General features: G+C 45.9%; 1 protein-coding gene across 1 annotated transcript in view; it reads right to left on the bottom strand.

Moving 5' to 3' along the window:
* The window catches only part of LOC149436995 (vomeronasal type-2 receptor 26-like), a 186,056-nt gene that overhangs the window by 2,849 nt on the left and 162,384 nt on the right, over nt 1-20,823 (bottom strand). Inside the window, exons 4-5 of the mRNA XM_089661201.1 lie at nt 6,305-6,532; nt 956-1,079 (exon numbers count right to left, since the gene is read on the bottom strand). Coding sequence (XP_089517327.1) covers nt 956-1,079; nt 6,305-6,511 — 331 coding nt within the window. The 5' untranslated portion in view covers nt 6,512-6,532. The remainder of the gene's footprint in view (nt 1-955; nt 1,080-6,304; nt 6,533-20,823) is intronic.

The raw sequence follows: 20,823 nt of genomic DNA, 5'->3' as shown, positions 1-20,823 counted from the left end.
CATAATGTGCCCCCTCTCCTAGTCTGGTGTTTGAGGGAGCTCAGGAAGACTCACAGCACCAGGCATGCAGAGAATGGAGTGGGGGGGGGATACACTATGATGGCTGGAATGCCAAGAAGGAGCAGGTGCAGTGACAATGCATAACCTCCATTATGGAGCTGGGACAGAGGAGGAGGGAGTGTGGGAAGGCTTGGAGAGGCACCCTGTTGTGGCTGCAAGACTAGGAGAGACAGTAGCTGGATGGAACATCCTTCACCTCTATCACCAAGCACAGGGAGAGGAGGGGGGAGAGCGCGGGAAGGATCACAGAGGTATATGGCTAGAGCAGACAGTGGCAGGCTGGATGGGTGCAGGGGCGGACTGACCATTTGGAAACTCAGGCACTGCCCCAGGGCCAGTAGGGGGCACCATGAGATGCCCCTGGTACCTTTTTCATAGGCTTTTTTGAGTTTGGGCACAGACACAGGGGCCCCATGATCCCTTACTGCCCAGGGGCCCCATGAGTTGTCAGTCCGCCCCTGGATTGGTATGAAAGCTGGGTGTACTCATGACTCTTCTACCTGTTGTTATGCCCAAAGGAGTGTGGGAGGGAGAACAGAGTCAGCGGTGTGGAGCTTCCCGAGAATCCTGCAGATTGGGCCAGGATATGCTGAGAGGCAGCAGGGCTTCCATATCATGAGTCAGCTCTGGACGGTTGGCAACACAGTCATGGGGCCCCCTACTGGACACGGGTCTTTAGGCAATGCCGAGTGCCCAAATGGTCAGTCTGCCCCTGATTGGTACATTTTGAAAATCACTTAAAGAGCAACTGCAATGAAAAGGGCCAGAAAAGTGAAATGCAGACTATAGATATAGTATATACATCTGTATGCATCATCATCTGGATTAATATCACCAACACCCCCATCATCAACACTGTCTATATTTGTATAAACTGAGCATGAACCAGATATACCGGTATCGTTAGATATTTCTCCTTCTGAACATGGAATGCAGTCATAACAGCACGGATATTTTGTTGATCTCAGTTTTTTTCTGCTTCCTGGTAAACAATGTTCAGAGCACTCAGACACCGGGACCTGAAAACAATGAAAAGACCAATAATCTCAGTGTTGATGCAGAATATACAGTTAGCACACACCAAACTGAACGGAACCATCACTGCATGCTGGCCCAGAACCAGTTACAAACATTTTGCTTCACAAAAAGAAAATAACCAATAAAGACCACAACAAATAACCTTAAATCCTAAATTCATCAAGATATAAAGTTCTATGACACAACCCGAACACATAAGAACACTTATAAGATACTCCTAATATCCAAAGGAATACCCTTCAACTAGAAAATGTACAATTTCTGGGGAAATTGTGTAAAGTGTTCTTGCAACCAACCCTAACCAAGTGATTGATGAAATGTAAGCAGTGCACATGGCAAGCCTGATAGTGAGAAATGCATTTCAGCTTGTATTTTGCAGCTCACAGTCCAGCCTGGTGACTCAGCTGCCTGAGTCATCTTTGGTTGCTATGGCAACTCACTCAGTCAGTCACAGAAAGCTGACAGGCTTTTATAAACACACTGCTCCAACTTGCCAACTTCACTGGCGATTGCCATCTTCAAACACTTGTAGTTTTAAAAGTATAAATGCTACAGCAAAGAGCTTGATATTGTGAGAATCACGAGAAGCAGAGCTAAATTGATGTATAGTATGTCTCTGAAATATTAAAAATGAAGGCACAGTCGCAGTTTAAAAATGTCCCTTAAAATTTCAGGTGTCTGTTAGTGAAGTTTCAATGAAAGTCAGCGGGCGGCGTGAGTTGCAAACAAATGATCATATTGTGAAAACTATCAGGACTATGGCTTAGCCGTGAACATTTTTAGTGACAGCAGGGTTAGCTGAATGTTTTGATATACGATTTGTGTAGGTGGGCTTGAAAATGACAGAGTGATGGCAGTTTACAAATCATGTTCTGATTTTTACTTCCACACTCTAGCTTTGTCAGTTCTCACTCTAGTTGCGCCATTCATTCCTATGGGACAAATTTCACCACAAAAACGGCAATATTTCGTGAACCATTCGGTGAAACGTTCCACTAAGTAACAGCACACCAATCGGGAACAATCCACATGTTTCGGTATATTACTTGTCTATGTAGTGTAAAAACTGTGGGAGGAGTTAGGGTGGTAAATATGGCTATAATAGTAAGAATAAGAACTAGAAAATCTACAATTTCTGGGGAAATTGTGTGAAGTGTTCTTACATATAAATGTAACCAAGTGATTGATGAAATGTAAGCAGTGCACATGGCAAGCCTGATAGAGTGAGAAATGCATTTCAGCTTGTATTTTGCAGCTCACAGTCCAGCCTGGTGACTCAGCTGCCTGTGAGTCATCTTTGGTTGCTATGGCAACTCAGTCAGTCACAGAAAGCTGACAGGCTTTTATAAACACACTGCTCCAACTTGCCAACTTCACTGGCGATTGCCATCTTCAAACACTTGATATTGTGAGAATCACGAGAAGCAGAGCTAAATTTTGATGTAAAGTATGTCTCTGAAAGATAAAAAATAAAGGCACAGTCGCAGTTTAAAAACGTCCCTTCAAATTTCAGGTGGCTGTGAGTGAAGTTTCAATGAAAGTCAATGGGAGGGGTGAGTTGCAAACACATGGTCATATTGTGAAAACTATCAGGACTATGGCTTAGTCATGGACATTTTTAGTGACAGCAGGGTTAGCTGAACGTTTTGATATAAGATATGTGTAGGTGGGCTTGAAAATGACAGAGTGATGGCAGTTTACAAATCATGTTCTGATTTTTCCTTCCACCCTGTAGCTGTGCTCTGCTGCCACTCTAGATGCACCATTCATTCCTATGGGAAAATTTTGCCACAAAAACCGCGATATTTCTTGAACGATTGGGCGAAACGTTCCACTAAGTAATAGCAATCCGATCGGGAACAATCCGCACGTTTTGATATATTACTTGTCTTTGTAGTGTAAAAACTGTGGGAGGAGTTAGCGTGGCAAATTTGGCTATAAGAATAAGAATATACTTGTGAGATAACAATAAGTGTTCCTGCTATGCAAGAACACTTAATAAGAACTAGAAAATCTACAATTTCTGGGGAAATTGTGTAAAGTGTTCTTGCAAGTAACCCTTACCAAATGATTCATGAAATGTAAGCAGTGCACATTGCAAGCCTGACAGAGGGAGAAATGCATTTCAGCTTGTATTTTGCATCTCACAGTCCAGCCTGTGTGACTCATCTGACTCTTGAGTGACCTTTGGTTGCTATAGCAACTCACTCAGTCAGGCATGTGAGAAGCTCTGTTCTAAACACACTGCTGCAACTTGCCAACTTCACTGGTGATTGCCATCTTCAAACGCTTGTAGTTTTAAAAGTATAAATGCTACAGCATAGAGCTTGATATCGTGACAATCACAAGAAACAGACCTAAATTTTGATGTATAGTATGTCTCTGAAAGATTAAAAATGAAGGCACAGTCGCAGTTTAAAAACGTCCCTTAAAATTTCAGGTGTCTGTGAGTGAAGTTTCAATGAAAGTCAATGGGAGGGGTGAGTTGCAAACAAATGGTCATATTCTGAAAACTATCAGGAGTATGTCCTATCCGTGAACATTTTTAGTGACAGCAGGGTTAGCTGAACGTTTTGATATAAGATATGTGTAGGTGGGCTTGAAAATGACAGAGTGATGGCAGTTTACAAATCATGTTCTGATTTTTCCTTTGCACACTCTAGCTGTGCTCTGCTCCCACTCTACATGCACCATTCATTCCTATGGGAAAATTTCGCCACAAAAACCGCGATATTTCTTGAACGATTCGGCGAAACGTTCCACAAAGTAATAGCAATCCGATCGGGAACAATCCGCACGTTTTGTAGTGTAAAAACTGTGGGAGGAGTTAGCGTGGCAAATTTGGCTATAATAAGAATAAGAATATAGTTGTGAGATAACAATAAATGTTCCTTGCTATGCAAGAACACTTAATAAGAATATATATGTGAGAATACAATAAGTGTTCTTTGCAAGAACACTTAACTAGAAAAGGTACAATTTCTGGGGAAATTGTGTGAAGTGTTCTTGCATCCAACCGTAACCAAGTGATTGATGAAATGTAAGCAGTGCACATGGCAAGCCTGATAGAGGGAGAAATGCATTTCAACTTGGTGACTCAGCTGCCTGCTGACTCATCTTTGGTTGCTATAGCAACTCACTCAGTCACAGGAAGGTGAGAAGGGCTGTTCTAAACACACTGCTCCAACTTGCCAACTTCACTGGTGATTGCCATCTTCAAACACTTGTAGTTTTAAAAGTATAAATGCTACAGCGAAGAGCTTGATATTGCAAGAATCACAAGAAACAGACCTACATTTTGATGTATAGGGTGGTAAATATGGCTATAATAATAAGAATAAGAATATATATGTGAGATAACAATAAGTGTTCTTTGCAAGAACACTTAATAATATACCAGTATTGTTCTGCCCATTTTGTTGAAAATAATAATACTGTAATGTTATGTGATGTTGCTGCCATCTAGTGGTTAGAGTTATTATGCCTAGTTATAGCAGCATTTATAGGAAGTGGTAATTTTCACATGGGGTAACCTTCAACCTGGAAGTTCCTGTCCTCCATTTCATGACTGCTTCTGAAACTAGCAAGTAGCATAAAGTGGAGCTCCAAGCTATTCCTGGACATATGGTGGAATTGTCCGTGAGTACACTCACTGATGAGATGAAGCTGTTCTATAATGTTTAATGTACTGACACATATGTTTTGTTTGTGCTTATGTTGTAGTTTTATAAAGTTATTCAGAACAAAGAATACATACAGATCTGATGTCTCACGTTTCTTGACTTCTGAATTATTGTTAGACTGTCTGACTAGTGTTATACAACAGTTCAATAACGCGAAGCAGAACAAGTATAATGCCAATTATTTCCAATATTCGGAAGGTCTGGTAAACATACGAACAACAAATAATTATTAATAAAAAGGTATCACTGATATCTGTATGTATCCTAGCTGGTGTTCTGAATAGATCAACTAGCTGGAAGGGACTCGGGCCCAAAAATATTTTATAACAAGTTTAAATGATTCACTGACCGTGAAAAATAATTGAAAAGTATAAACCTCTAAAGTGGTTGTAATGGCTGAAGGGTGTTTTACCTTAAAGCATTCTCTGCATTAAGATAAAAATCTTCTATTGTCACCTCCCCCCCATCCCCATCAAATACTTACAGTACTTGAGCCCAGTCTCGATCCAGCACTGTGCCTGAGAGCAATGGGGCTGCCATCTCTCTCTCTCCTTCCTGGACTCAGTGACAGTAGCGGAAGCCATTGGTTCCTGCTGCTATCAATCAAAACCAGTGATGGGGGAGCAGGAGGTGAGCCCAAGTCACACTGTGTGTCTATAGACACACACAGCCTGGCTAGGGATTGAGCCCGCATGGGAGCCACCATAGAAAGTGGCTTTCTCTTATGGCACATGGAGAAGAGGAGGAGCCAAAAGCACCAGCTTTGGACCCCAGGAGAATCACTTTAATCCATGTTTATGTTTGCATTGTGTTTCACTGTATACAGTTTTATCAGCTGTTACAAGATTCTTAACTAGTGATCCTAATCCTGATCCTGATGGGCAGCCCAAAGGTGAACCTGAACAGCAGGCTGACAATGCTGCTGCTATTTGTGATACAGTGGTTTAGCAACAAGAATCGCTGTTACTAACAGGATTGCTGGGAAGACACAAAAAACAGAGCATTTCCTTTGTTTTTGTTTGCGTGTCTTTTCATTTGTTTTTGGGTGTAGTATGGTATTAGTGGAGATGTTTTAGGTGTAAAAAATACCATATTTATAAATGTTAAGATACTTTACACTGTTAGGTATTTGGGGGTATTTTGGTGTATTTTATCGTTCTCTCACCCTTTTAAAAGACTTGAAAAAAATCTAAATTGGCCAAACCCGCCCCACAAGCCCTGATTTGACATTCCCCGATGATTTAGCTGACACATCAAAAACTCTTCTAAATCTGTAAATGATTTCCAAAAATATGTCAAGGTGAAGCAGGACAGGTTCTCTTCCATCCAATAACAAGTCCTGCATAGAGCAATAAGCCGTCTATTACAAATAGCAGACAGTTTTCCATTTGTAAAATGTCCTTCTCTTTCATGCAGCTCTTACCAAGAGTCACATGCTCTTTTGTATATTCAACACTTTTACTACACTATGTTTATATCCATTTGCTAGTTCTCCATATAACAATGAGTATAAACAGGCATACCTGGTGGTTGTGTTTCCACGTTATGGCTTGTGAATTGATGAAGAGTTGCTGACCCTCTGCTGCCCATGGGGTAAAATTTCCAACATCCACATCAATTATATCCAAACTGTCGATGAATACTTTGTTTGTTATCTTGAAGTGGCTGATTTGTTCCCCATTTTCATCAAAATAAGACATGAGTTCATTTGTCTGTAGTGAATATATCATTTCTTTTATGTTCTGCTTTGACTGTATATTAGAAAAAATACAAACAAGATTAATGAATACCATTGGAAAATTAAAGACTATGCTCACTTTATGGAAATAAAAGTTCATAGGGGCAGTATCATGGCCTAATGGTTAGCATGTATTCCTTGCAGCCAGGGCAGCTGTTAGAAACCACGGAGCCCCATACAGCCAACCTGACAGGGTCCTTTCCAAAAGAAACACAGTTTACTATACGTTGGTTTATGAATGAACACAGTGAGCGATCAGTACTGAACACTTGTTGTGTTCATTCAGGAAAGGAAGAGGCTGGTAAATGTGACATATTTACCGGACCCTTCCCCTGATCTCCATCCTGAAGGATCCTATTGTGTGCTTGCAGCTGCTGGTGGGAAGGAGATGCCGGCAGCACTGCAAGGGTGAAGGCACACAGGGGGGTCCTGGGCAGCGGGGGGAAACATATGGTGCACAGGGAGGGTGATGGATGCAGCCAGGGGGGGGGGCAATCACTGGAACTGATCCCCTGTATGTCTTTCACTGCAGCAGCTGAAAGCCAGCGGAAGGGACAGGAGAAACTTTCACTTATACCCCCTTCCTGTCCAGGCCAATTTTCAGCTTTCAGCGCTGTCACACTTTGAATGACAATTGCGCAGTCATGCAACACTGTACCCATATGAAATTTTTATAATTTTTTTGAGACGGAAAAAGCTTTCTTTTGGTGGTATTTAATCACCTTTGGGTTTTTTATTTTTTGCTAAACAAACCAAAAACAACTGAAAATTTTGAAAAAAAATAGTTTTTTCTTAGTTTTTGTTATAAAATGTTGTAAATAAGTGATTTTTCTCCTTCATTGATATGTGCTAATGAGGCTGCAGTGATGGGCACTGATAGGTGGCTCTGAAGGGCACTGATGAGGCACTGGAAGTTGACATTGATGGGCATTGACAGACAGCACTCATATATGGCACTGATAGGCAGCACTCATAAGTGGCACTGACAGGCAGTACTGACTGGCACTGTTAGGTGGCACTGACTGACACTGTTAGGTGGCACTGATTGGCAGCACTGATAGGTCTATATAATTACAGTATCCACCTAAATAAACCCAAAACAGCTCACACCCTATAACACCCTATAACATAAAGTCTCACCTTTACCCTTGATAGTGTATTTATATATATCTCTCCAATATGCTACCCCTTAACAGAAAAAAATCAAAAATTGTGAAATGATCATAAAATATAATCAAACAAAATTATCCAAAAATTAAGCAAATTGTGTCCAAAATTAAAGTCAATCCTGATACTGAACAAAAATTGCGTACTTGTGTCCCAAAAATAAAGTCATGTAAGTAGTGATTCCAAAATAAATTCTGGTGAATGAGCCTTCCAGCCAGCTGCAACAAACAATGTGAACCTCAAAAAAAGGAAAATTTACTTTAAGATGTCATCATAGCCTCAAAGGTGTTACTCCTAGATGTCATCTGGATTGTTTAGCCTGAGTACTCCATACTACTCATGATACCCATGCTCCACCGATATACACAATATATAAAAAGGATATCGTGTAATTCCGCATAGAACCATTTAAAATATACTTTAACATTGCTCTTACATCAAAAAAACTTTAAAACATCATATTCCCATGACTCCAAACCTCTGTGTAGTCCGAGCAGCTTCCAGGAGTGTTTCGTAGGGATTTTCCAATTTCCAAAATGGCCGCTCCGCCACTTCCCGTTCCTCCGTTTGCATCTGACATCACTTTCCTTGACGCGTTTCAAAATTGGACTTAATCATAATTTATTTTGGAATCGCTACTTATATGACTTTATTTTTGGGACACAAGTACGCAATTTTTCAGTATCAGGATTGACTTTAATTTTGGACACAATTTGCTTAATTTTTGGATAATTTTGTGTGATTATATTTTAAGATCATTTTCACAGTTGGTGATTTTTTTCTGTTAAGGGGTAGCATATTGGAGAGATATATATATATAGCACTAATAGGTGGCACTGACTGGCATTGATAGGTGGCACTGACTGGCACTGATAAGTGACACTGAAAGGCAGCTCAGATGGGCACTGATATGTTGCATTGATGTGCACTGGTAGGCACTGATATGTGGCACTGATGGGCACTGGCAGGTGGCACTGATGAGCACTGACAGCTGGCATTGATGGACACTGACAGGTGGCACTGCTGGGGCTACACTGATCATTAGGGAACACTGATCATCAGTGCCGTGATGATCAGTGTACATGTCTCCTCCGAGGAATGCCAGTTACCGGCTCTCCTCTCCTCTCGAGCTGTCAGTGTGGCAGCTCGTGAGGAGAGAAATGCCGATAACCGGTATTTCCCTATTTACATGCGATCAGCTGTGATTGGACACAGCTGATCACATGACCGAGAGGACATCTTCGGCTCTTTCCGTTGATCGGTGATCCGCTGGTCCGAGGGGCACAGCGCACCTCTGGTCGCCGTGCTGCGCGCTCCCGGAGCCGCGCATGCACGGTTAGAATGGGATGACGTCATATGAAGTCCTCCCAGAATGAGAGAACCACCTTGCACCCGTCATTGCGTTATATGGCAGGCGGGAGGCAGTTAAAGGAAGTCATGACAGTGAAGAACTAGACACTTCCAGCATCTATGGATGGATATAAATGCGCATGTGCAGACCACATTTTAGCCGTCTGCTGTGGACGCTTTCTTTTTAGACGCTGTTTATTAGTAAATCTCTGTGTGGAGTCCTCTGACAGACGGCACTCGATCGCGTCTACTGTGTGTGACAACCAGCACTATTTGTAGCTAGGCATATCTTTATGTATTCGGCACCCAGCAACCGGCACCTGGCACCCAGCAACCGGCACCCAGCCTCGGCCCAGGGGCTGATTCCAGGCCACCCAGCACCCTGCAACAGCCAGCAACCAACATCCAGCCTCAGCCCAGGGGCCACTCCAGGACACCCAGCACCTTGCAACAACCAGTGCCCAGCACCCAGCCAGAAGCCGGCACCCAGCCTCGGCCCAGGGGCCACTCCAGGCCACCCAGAACCCTGCAACAACCAGTGCCCAGCACCCAGCCAGCAGCCAGCAGCCGGCACCCCAGAGGCCACTCCAGGCCACCCAGCACCCTACAACAGCCAGCACCCAGCCAGCAGCCTGAACCCATCGGCTCAGGGTCCACTCCAGGCCACCCTGCACCCAGCAAACAGGCGTACCTGCAACAGCCAGCAACAGGGTGAGCTCTGAAGGCCTCCCCTACCCTACCCACACCTGGCGGAGGGGAGCGGCCTGCGCTGACCAAGCACGCAGCCTACAGCAGAGATCCCGCCACCCACCACTCTTCCACAGCACCAAAATCGAAAAAAGGTGAGCAATGAAGACCCCCCAACCTCACACGCACCTGGAGGGTGGAGCGGTGTCACCCAGTCCCCCCCTCCTAGGCAACTACAATACCCGGCCTGGCGAGGCCTACCAAGGCCTACCCCTGCACGCTCCTCTGGCAATTCACCCAGCAGGGAGTCTGCAGTCTAAAAGATCATCTAGACCCACTACGGCATGCTCCCTACAACCGTGAGCCTGCAGTCCCCACCTCCTTCTCCTACTGAACCCACAGATGAGCCTGGACTACGAGACCTGACTCAGCCTTCCACGTAGTGGCCTGACCTGGCCCTGAGGCCCTCCTGCCCACCCCCATGAGTAGCAAGACCTGCCACTGCCTACCAAGACGCGGCCCGACCCTGACCCGAGGCCCCTCTATTGACCCCCCCAAAGTGGACTTGGCGAGCGACCCTACCCCCGGAGAACGGCCCTGCCTTGGTGAGGCCTACCATCCGAGACCTCCCGTGCCCATTCGATATTCAACCCCATCCTGACCTGCAACCCACCTGGCGACTCCCTCATAACCTTCCAACCTGGGACTCACGCAAACTGGAACTTACAACCTATAAGTTGCCAAACTGATCTCTATCCACCCAGATCCTAATCCCTCGAACCCCTGCTACAAGAAGCCACGTCTATGTGATTTGCCACTGCACAACGGACTTTCCGCAACAATGCACCCTGAGAAACCTTTCACTTCCCTCTCCTGACCACCACTCCGCTTACCCTCCTAATATGCCACCTGTACTTCTCCTCCTCATACTCCTCTCCTCCATTCCCAAAATCTTCTCTCTCTGCCCCCCTTCTCCCCCAAAACAACTGCTTCCATCTCCCCACTATGGCTCTCACCACCTCCTCCTAATACTCCACTCTCCCACCGACCCACACGCCACCACTAGCAGACTTACACGCTCCTGCACATCCCGCTCCCATGCCACCTTTCTTACCCTTCTTCTTCTCCTAACCGCTGGGGACATCTCCTCGAACCCTGGTCCCCCACCACCTCACTCACCCACTAGGCACCCTCCTACTCCCACAAACTGCCGCAACACCCTCAACCTAATACCTGTCCCCCTGCTCCCCACATCCACCCCTCCATTCTCGTGTGCACTCCTGAACGCCCGATCAGTTTGCAACAAGCTTACTGCCATCCATGACCTCTTTATCTCCCACTCCCTCAGCCTCCTAGTGGTCACCGAAACCTGGATCCAAGCCACTGACTCTACCTCCCCTGCAGCACTCTCCTATGGAGGTCTCGTCTGGACCCATTCACCCAGATCGAGCGTTCGTAAAGGTGGCAGGCTCCGCATGCTCTTGTCCCACTGAGCACCTTTCAGGTCCTCCCAAACCCCCCCCTCTGTCCTTCTAATCTTTTGAGGACCACTGCATCTGGCTATTCTCTCCCACCCCTCTGAGGATTGTAGTAATCTATCGGCCTCCTGGACCCGTATCCCGCTTCCTTGACGATTTCTCCACCTGGCTACCCTTCTTCCTCTCCTCTGAGCTACCCACCATCATCCTTGGAGACTTCAATATCCCTATCAACGTCAATAACCCGGCTACTTCCAAACTCCTCCACCTAACCTCTTCTTTTGGGTGTATACAGTCCCCCACCCACTCCGACGGGAACACCCTTGACCTCATTTTCTCACATCTCTGCACCCACCACAACCTCACAAACACCCCTTTCCCTCCCTCTGACCACAACCTCATTACGTTCTCCATCTCCCCGCCCTCAAACACCTCCCGCCCAAACGTCAAACCATCACCAGCCATAACCTCCGCAACCTGAACCCTGCCCCTCTCCATTCTGCAGCTGACTGACTCTACGACAGTATCCTTCCACTGTCCTTCCCTGACCTGGCCACCACTGCCTATAACAACTCGTTGTCAGCCGCCCTAGACTCCTTAGCACCCCTAACCACACGTAGCATTAGACCCCGACCGCTTCAACCCTGGCAGAACGACCACACAAAAAATCTGAAACGACGCAGTCATGTGCTGGAGCTATTATGGCGCAAAACCAGATCCCTTCAAGCGTTCACCCTTTACAAATCCGCTTTCCTCACCTACACCTCCTCCCTCCACGCTGCCAAACAAGCCTACTTTGTAACCCTCATCAATACTCTCTCTTCCAGTCCCCGCCGACTCTTCTTTACTTTTAACTTCCTTCTCTCTCCCCCTCCCATCTCCACCCAGTACCTCACTTATCGCACACGAGATTGCTAACCACTTCCAAAACAAGATCAACGTAATTCGTAAGGACATTGCCAATGCTCAATCTTCCACCCACCTAGCCTCCCTCCCACGATAACCCCCTCAACACTCCCCTCCTCTGACCCCACAACTGCTCTGACCCCCACCACACCTAACATCCCGCACACTAGAACCCCCCCAACACTCCACTCCTTCAGCCTTGCTACCACTGAAGAGGCCACTAAGGTCTTCTCTGAATCCCGCCACACCACCTGCCCCCTTGACCCTGTCCCCATACAACTCCTCCGGTCACCCTCCTCCTCCATCCTACCCTCCCTCACCCACATCTTCAATCTCTTCCTCTCTACTGGCGCATTCCCCTCCCCCCTAAAGCATGCGCATATCACTCCCATATTCAAAAAACCCTCCCTGGACCCCACCGACCTGAACAACCTTAGACCGATCTCCCTGCTGCCATTCACATCCAAACTCCTCGAGCGCTTAGTCTATAATCGCCTTAGCGCCCACCTCAACGACAACAACCTCCTCGATCCCCTACAGTCTGGCTTCCATCCCCTACACTTCACCGAAACCGCCCTACTTAAGATCACCGACGACCTGCTAACCACCAAAGCTAATGGCCACTACTCAGTCCTCCTACTCCTCGACCTCTCTGCGGCCTTCAACACAGTTGACCACCCCCTCCTCCTTAAAAAATGTTACTCCCTTGGCATCAGAGACTCCACTCTCTCCTGGCTCTCCTCCTATCTATCCCAGCGCTCCTTCAGTGTTACCTATAACGCTGCCACCTCCCCCTTCTCTTCTCCATCTACACCTCCTCCCTTGGCCAACTGATACACTCCCACGGCTTCAACTACCATCTCTACGCTGATGACATGCAAATTTACCTCTCCACCCCTCACCTCAACCCTTCAGTCTCCGCCCGAATCACCTGCCTACTGAACGACATATCAGACTGAATGTCACTCCACTTCCTCAAACTAAACCTTTTCAAAACCAAGCTCCTAGTATTCCCCCTAGCCCGCGCCTCCCCCTATCCTCTCCATCATGACCAATAACGCCACCATCAGTCCCACCCCGGAAGCCAAAGTCCTAGGCGTCACTCTAGACCGGGTGTCGGCAACCCGCGGCTCCAGAGCCGCATGCGGCTCTTTTTCACCTTTGCTGCGGCTCTGGAGCACACTGCCCACCAGGTGACAGGCAATAGGGTTTCAGCGTGGCAAACATTGGCTGTCAGGATGTAGGCGGGGCAGCGTGACGAACTCCTCTCCTCTCACAGTCCGCCCTGAAGACCGGAACGGCGCGGGATACATTGGCTGTCAGAATGTGTGTAGGCGGGGCAGCGTGATGAACGTGAGGGGAGCTAGGCTCCTCTCACAGTCCGCCCTGAGACCGGAACGGCGCGGGAACACGGCAAGAGGAACGCGCGGAGCAAAGGTAAGTGAATTGACACAATATGGGGAATGAATTACTATAGGGGGGATGAATTACTATGGGGAATGAATTACTATTAAAAAGGTTGGAGAACCACAATTGGGCTCAGGGTAGGATTTCTGCTGCTGTTCCTAATTTTGAGATATGGATTGCGTGCACGCCGGAAAATAATTACACGGACAACTGTCCAGTAAAACCACTTTCACATCATCTCATCTCTGGTTTATTGCAGGGCGGTGCTTAACCTTTTATACATAGAAAACAATAGAGTATACGTCACTATTACGTATATACAGTCACATTCTCAAAGGCACATTTTGCTTGGTTGAAATATAGGAGAAATGTAGAAACTTGTTGCTTGCTTCTCATCCCGTTATCTTTTCACTCCCCTTCACATTCCCAAAGTCTAAGTGAAATCGTCTCAGTGCGAAGGGAGGGGTTGAGAGCATCGCTCTGAGCAAAACAAGTTGAGGACTGCAAAGCCCAGCAGACAAAATATATATATATATATATATATATATATATATATATATATATATATATACAACACATATATTTAGAAATATAAAAAAGTATAAAAGTAAATATGTATAAAATGTATATTTTAAACAGAAAACAGAATAGGCATTTTACCAAATCCATCACAGTCCCCCCTTAAAATGACTATTTTACTCTGTCCCTATAAAGCCTAGCTCATCTGTCCTTATGTACCTTGGAACTCTTTTATGCTGCACGTTAGACGGGTGATGACTATTTCATCACCCCACTTGCCACAGACTTTGTACATAAGGAAGTCAGATGCTATCCCTACAAAATTGTGAAATTACTATTGGCGGGGAGGGACCGTAGAGGAGTGAAAGGTTTATCCTCTTCCATCACAAAAGGGTCCTCCTCTTCTTGATGGAGAAATATAGGTGTGCTGTTGTCTACAACCTTGCTTATTAACTTCTTTACAAATGGTAGAATACAACATACAATCAGAGCTAAAAGAACTAGAATTATTAGTACAGTTACCCCTATTTGGGCGAGCACTTTTTGCCACCCACTCATCCAGCTAAAATATTGATCCCACGGGTCTGAGATACCTGAGTTCTTCTTCAGCTCCACTGACAGATCTTCTAATTTCTTTATAGCCAGAGTAACCTTACCATTCGGCCAGTATTGTCAGGAATATATGTACAACATGTTCCGGTTCCTTCTATCACTTTACAGACACCTCCTTTTTCTGTTAAAATCATGTCCAGAGCCATCCTATTCTGGAATGTCATGTAGGATGTAGGGGCTAGCTGGTCAACGATTCCTTGAAGGGCATCCCTGGTGTAATTCACAAACCTCTGTTGGTTGTAGTATATGTAATTTATCCAATCTACATTTTTATTAACAGTTATCATGGGAATCAGGGATTCAAAACCTGCTTTACTTGGTCTCTGGCTTTAAATTTATTAGGCACCCCCCTTGGGACTCCAATGGCATCTATATACACATGTGGGTCAAAACTGCCAGAAGGAGCTTTTCGCTTCCTCCTACGGCCAGGCGTTGGGTCAGGGGTATTTTCTGCTAGGATGTGGATAGGCATAATGGCCTTTGCAAGGGCGCACTCACCAGTCCAAATCCCTTCCAATCTGGTTCTAATCTTTTGGTTCCCAGTAATCATCCATGACACATATGTATATTTACTCACTACTATCGGAACATGCTCATTATGTCAAGATCATATAGATTACGGTCATAGCACCACATGGGATCTATACTACAGAAATCAAAGGTGAAAATAGCTACATGAGTGTTGGATGAGTTGTACCAAAATATAGTGGTGTCACCTATTTTGGTGCTATCCACCTGTTGAGCCTCTGTCAGACTTATAAGAAAAAGGATATACAACATAGTTGTCATGGTGTAGATGACGCCTTTCCCTCAGGGTTTGGGACTTTCTTGCAGTGGGAGGCGTGTATCCAAGTGTTCTTCCCGGCCACCTTGACAGAAGTGGCTGTGGTCAGCAGAACTTGGAATGGACCATCATATCTTGGCTCAAGGGAATGTTTCCTCATAAATGTCTTTACTAATACCCAATCTCCGGGTAATAGGCTGTGAATTCCTGTATCTGACTCAGAATCTGGAATGGAGAAAACACTTGGACATGGATACGGGTTAATTCACGTGATAATATAGTCACATAATCAGTTAACACATGAGATTGTAATTGCAACTGTTGCGGAAAGTAACAGCCAAGTCTAGGGGCTGAACCAAACAAAATTTCATGAGGGGACAGGGTATGTTTTCCCCGGGGGGGGGGGGTGTCTGACACTAAACAGAGCAATAGGCAAACTGTCTGGCCAACTCATGTTAGTCTCTTGGGCCAACTTTAGTATCCTGTTTTTTAGAGTCCCATTCATCCTTTCTACCTTCCTACTGCTTTGAGGGTGATAGGGGGTGTGTAGGGCCAACTCGACCCCCAGTGCTGTCCAAATCTCTTTTGTAAGGGTTGCTGTGAAGGTTGGACCCTGATCACTCTCTATCACCTCTGGGACCCCAAATCTACAGACTACCTCACTCAGTAATTTGTTAGCCGTGGTCTTGGCTGTCATGTTTGTAACAGCATAGGCTTCCAGCCCACCAGAGAACATGTCCACCACCACTAGAGCACATTCACATCGGCCACTTTTTGGCATTTGTATATTATCAATCTGTATCCTCTGGAATGGATAGAGGGGTTTTGCCAGATGTTTCTGCGGTGTCTTTTCCGTCCTCCCCGGGTTGCATTTTGCACATACTACACACGAGACGCAGTAATTTCTGGTTAAGGTGGTTATCCCTGGAGCCCAGTAATACTTGCTGATCAGTGAGTTCATTAAGTTCTTAGAGAGATGTGCATGTCCATGCGCCCATCGGACAATTGCTGGATACATATGTTTTGGTAAACAAATTTTTCCATTCATCGAATACAATTCTCCATCGTAGTCTGCTCCTTTATCAATCCATTCCAGCCTTTCTTCTGTATAAGCAGCTATTTGCATATAAATCAGGTATTGCTTGTCAGATGGCACATGCACTGCCAAAAGTATCTGTACTGAGGTCTCACTCTCCTCTTCAGCCACCTCAGACGTTTTTCGTTGGTTTTTCGCTGCTTCTTTAGCAGCTATATCCGCCAAGTGATTCCCTCTGGCCTCTTGAGAATTCAGTTTACCATGTGCTTTAACCTTCAAAACAGCCACTTGGTCAGGCAGGAGCAGTGCATCCATTAAATCCTTGATGGGTGGGCCGTGTTTTACCGGTGTTCCAGCCTCTGGCTTTCCAGATGATACCGAAGTCATAAGCTACTCCAAAGGCGTACCTTGAGTCTGTGTAAATATTGGCTCTTTTACCTTCTGCCATCTTACACGCTGTAGTGAGGGCTTGAAGCTCTGCTTCCTGGGCAAATAAAGTTGGTGATAATGCTCCTGCTTGTAGAATTTCAAATTCCGAGGTCACAGCATAACCTGTGTGGTACTTGCCTCCTTCATCTGCATATCTGGAACCATCCACAAAAAGTGTGTAGTCAGGGTTTTCCAGAAGAATTTCACTCACTGTAGGGAGATGTGTGGTTTCCATGCGCATCATTTCAAGGCAGTCATGTGGAGTAGTGCAGGGATCTCCTTCTTCACCTTCTTCTCCCCCCTCGAAAAATGGCAGAAGGGTGGCTAGGTTGAGGGTAAGACACCTTTGGAGGGTCACATTGTCAGGAATGAGGAGGGAGATTTGCAACCGTAGATATCTGGCTGTGGATAGGTGTCGGGGTTGTACCTGATTCAGGATGGCGGCAATGTCATGCGGTGCCAGAAGAAGTAGGGGGTGTGCTAAAACGAGGTCTGAAGTTTTGTCCAACAGTGCTTGAGCAGCGAAGACGGTTCTTAGACATGAAGGACCACCCCTGGCTACGGGGTCCAAATGGCAAGAATAGTACCCAGTGGGTCTAATTTGCCCTCCATGTTCTTGAGCTAGGACCCCTGTGGTGTGACCTTGCTTTTCTGATACAAACAGTTTGAAAGATTTCTCATAATCTGGAAGTCCCAAGGCAGGAGCGGTGGATATTGCTTGCTTCAGCAGAATAAAATTGTCCAAGGGCTCACTTGACAAGGTAAATGGCATAGACTTGAGAGCATCATAAAATGGTTGCATACGGACCGATGCATCAGGGATTCATGTCCTGCAGTAGGATATAAGTCCAAGAAAGGCATGCAGTTGTTCAGCTGCTTTAGGCTGAGGAATATCCTGGATTACAGCTACACGGTCCCCCAGTCTTGTTTGAGAATACTGCCATAAGGGGTGACACGGGTTTGCCCATTTTCCCAACGAGAGTTGGGGCGTGGTGGTTGATGTTCGCGTTGCCCTTCCCGGGGGTCTCTGTCTTGTCTGGGATATCTTGGGGCTCTGCATTCTCTTCTAAAATGTTCCCGTTTTTCACAGTTATAACAGGTGATCCTTTCCCTGATATTTGGCAAAGGTGGTGGACGAGTGTAGGCGGGATCTTCGTCATTGACCACCACCTGTTTTTTTGTTTTTTTCTATGCCTCTGGCCGCCAACAGTAAGTCAGACATCTTCATAGAGCGGTATTCAGGGCGGGCCACCATCAGACCTTTCCTGATATCTTCTTTGAGCCCTGAGACAAAAGCAGTTGAGAGCATGTGTGTATGTGCCTTTTCATATTGAGAGAAGCCCAGATCATCAAAGGCCTGTATGAGTCTGGCATAATACTTCTCCACAGACTCCCCTTTATCTTGGGTGATGTGGTGAATCGTGGTAGTCTGATCCGCCAATTTCTCCTTTGCCCAGTCATGGAGCTGGGCACAAAACTCCACGCCTGAAGAATAGGAAATAACACTTGTCAGGCAGGCATCATTGAAGGCCGTCTGCATAACCGGCCAGAAAACATGTCCTGCTTTAATTTGGCATAGACTGAGCAGGTCTTTCCAAGCAGCTGAGTAAGTTTCTTGTATCTGCACTACCCTGCGGTAAAAGGGCATTGGCTGTTTCTCTGGGGCAGGCAGACTCGTCACTAAGGCCGCTGCTTGTGATGGGGTAAAAGCGACATACATTACCGGTGCCCCTTCCGGTAATCTTGAATGTCGGTGTTGTCTTGTGTACTGTTCCTGTTTAGTTTGTACTCCACTGTGCGTGGGTTTGGGAGTCAAATCTATTGGCGCCCTTGTCGCTTGCAGCTGTCGATCACTCCATTCAGATGCATCGTCATTCAATTGGACATCTGGCATAGGTTTGGGAGTCATACCTATCGGCAACCTTCCTGCTTGCGGTTGTTGATCATTCAGCTCGAATACATTGTCATTCATGTATCCGGCTTGTGAAGGTGATGCTTCCATATTGGGGAAAACGGGAGTGTGGTAGGAACCATCCTGGTTTAGAACAGGGAGAACTGGATAAACTCCTTGTTTAGGCCTTCCGGGTGTACCAAGATGGCTGCCGGACGGAAGTGCACTGGGCTGGGCAGGAAGTGACAACACAGGTGTAGCAAGATGGCTGCTAGCAGGAAGTGTACTGGGCAGGGCAGGAAGTGACAACACAGGTGTAGCAAGATGGCTGCTAGCAGGAAGTGTACTGGGCAGGGCAGGAAGGGACAAAGCAGGAGCAGCAAGATGGCTGCCATCAGGAAGTGCACTGGGCAGGGCTGGGGTGGTGGGCATAAAGTAAGCGTTAGACAAAGGGCAGGGCTGTCCCTCCCCTCCTCCACCCCACATTCCAACATAGGGCGGTGGTTTTAGCACACACTTCCAGTTACAATTTTGTGATACAAATACATTATACAATTGCCATTTTCTTGAATTTCTTCCAACTATCCTTCTTTATGCAACACTTTTCCAGTTCTGTTCCAAACTTCTGTCACGTTCAGCAAACCTTTATCACATAACATTCCTCTCTGTTCCTACAATGATTTATGCCAATCCTGACCTTCAGCTTACAAACTTTCGCTACTTTAGATAACTTTTTAACTGCTTCACTTCCTTCTCTCCTCTTTACAATATCACATACTAATAATCCTTTCTGTGGCTTGACTATCTTCTGACCCATCTTCCCCCCTCTCTCTGGGTCACCCAACTTCTCACTCTGTTCTGTTCTTTCACCTTAGTCTCAGCTAACGGTTTCAGAGGCAGTGAGGGCAACTATTAGATTAATATCCCTATTCCGCTGCTTTCTGTCTTATCTCAGAACAAACAGTGATCCACAAATACACTCAGAACAGGACATTACACCTGCCGCCCCTTGCTCCGTGAAGCCTCAGCAGCTGAACTAAACCCTCAGGGGTCTCACACCGTCAACCCCGAGTCACCGTCCGTAGACGCTTGTTGCAAGGTTCCGTCTTCCAGGGGCCCACAGCTCACCTGGTCAGGACACTCATTGCAACATATTGCAAGGTTCCGTCTTCCAGGGGCCAACAGCTCACCTGGTCAGGACACTCATTGCAACTTATCTATCAGTCTACTGAGTTATCACAGTCGCACAGGATGACAGACACTGAACAAATACACAGTCAGCAGAAATCCAGTGGCAGGTTCGTTAAACAGCCCCAGGCGAGCAATAAAAATTACCTGCCGCTCTTGATGACCTCTGGAAGCCGACAAAACTGGCGCCAAGGCTGGACAGAAACAAATCGTACAGTGGTAAGTATAAAAAGTACCTACCGTACTCTCAGGGGTGCGCAAATCCCTTTTGGTCTGTCCTGGCCAGCCGCTCAGTCTCACGTGCGGACTTCCATCGGTCACAACCTGGCGCCAGCTAAAAAGGTTGGAGAACCACAATTGGGCTCAGGGTAGGATTTCTGCTGCTGTTCCTAATTTTGAGATATGGATTGCGTGCACGCCGGAAAATAATTACACGGACAACTGTCCAGTACAACCACTTTCACATCATCTCATCTCTGTTTATTGCAGGGCGGTGCTTAACCTTTTATACATAGAAAACAATAGAGTATACGTCACTATTACGTATATACAGTCACATTCTCAAAGGCACATTTTGCTTGGTTGAAATATAGGAGAAATGTAGAAACTTGATGCTTGCTTCTCATCCCATTATCTTTTCACTCCCCTTCACATTCCCAAAGTCTAAGTGAAATCGTCTCAGTGCGAAGGGAGAGGTTGAGAGCATCGCTCTGAGCAAAACAAGTTAAGGAGGACTGCAAAGCCCAGCAGACAAAATATATATATATATACTCACAACACATATATTTAGAAATATAAAAAAGTATAAAAGTAAATATGTATAAAATGTATATTTTAAACAGAAAACAGA

Source organism: Staurois parvus, unplaced genomic scaffold, assembly GCF_062004578.1.
Source record: "Staurois parvus isolate SC_StPar_1 unplaced genomic scaffold, SC_StPar_1.0 ptg001325l, whole genome shotgun sequence".
In the NCBI taxonomy this organism is placed as follows: Eukaryota; Metazoa; Chordata; class Amphibia; order Anura; family Ranidae; genus Staurois; species Staurois parvus.
This window is presented reverse-complemented; position numbering and strand designations above follow the sequence as displayed.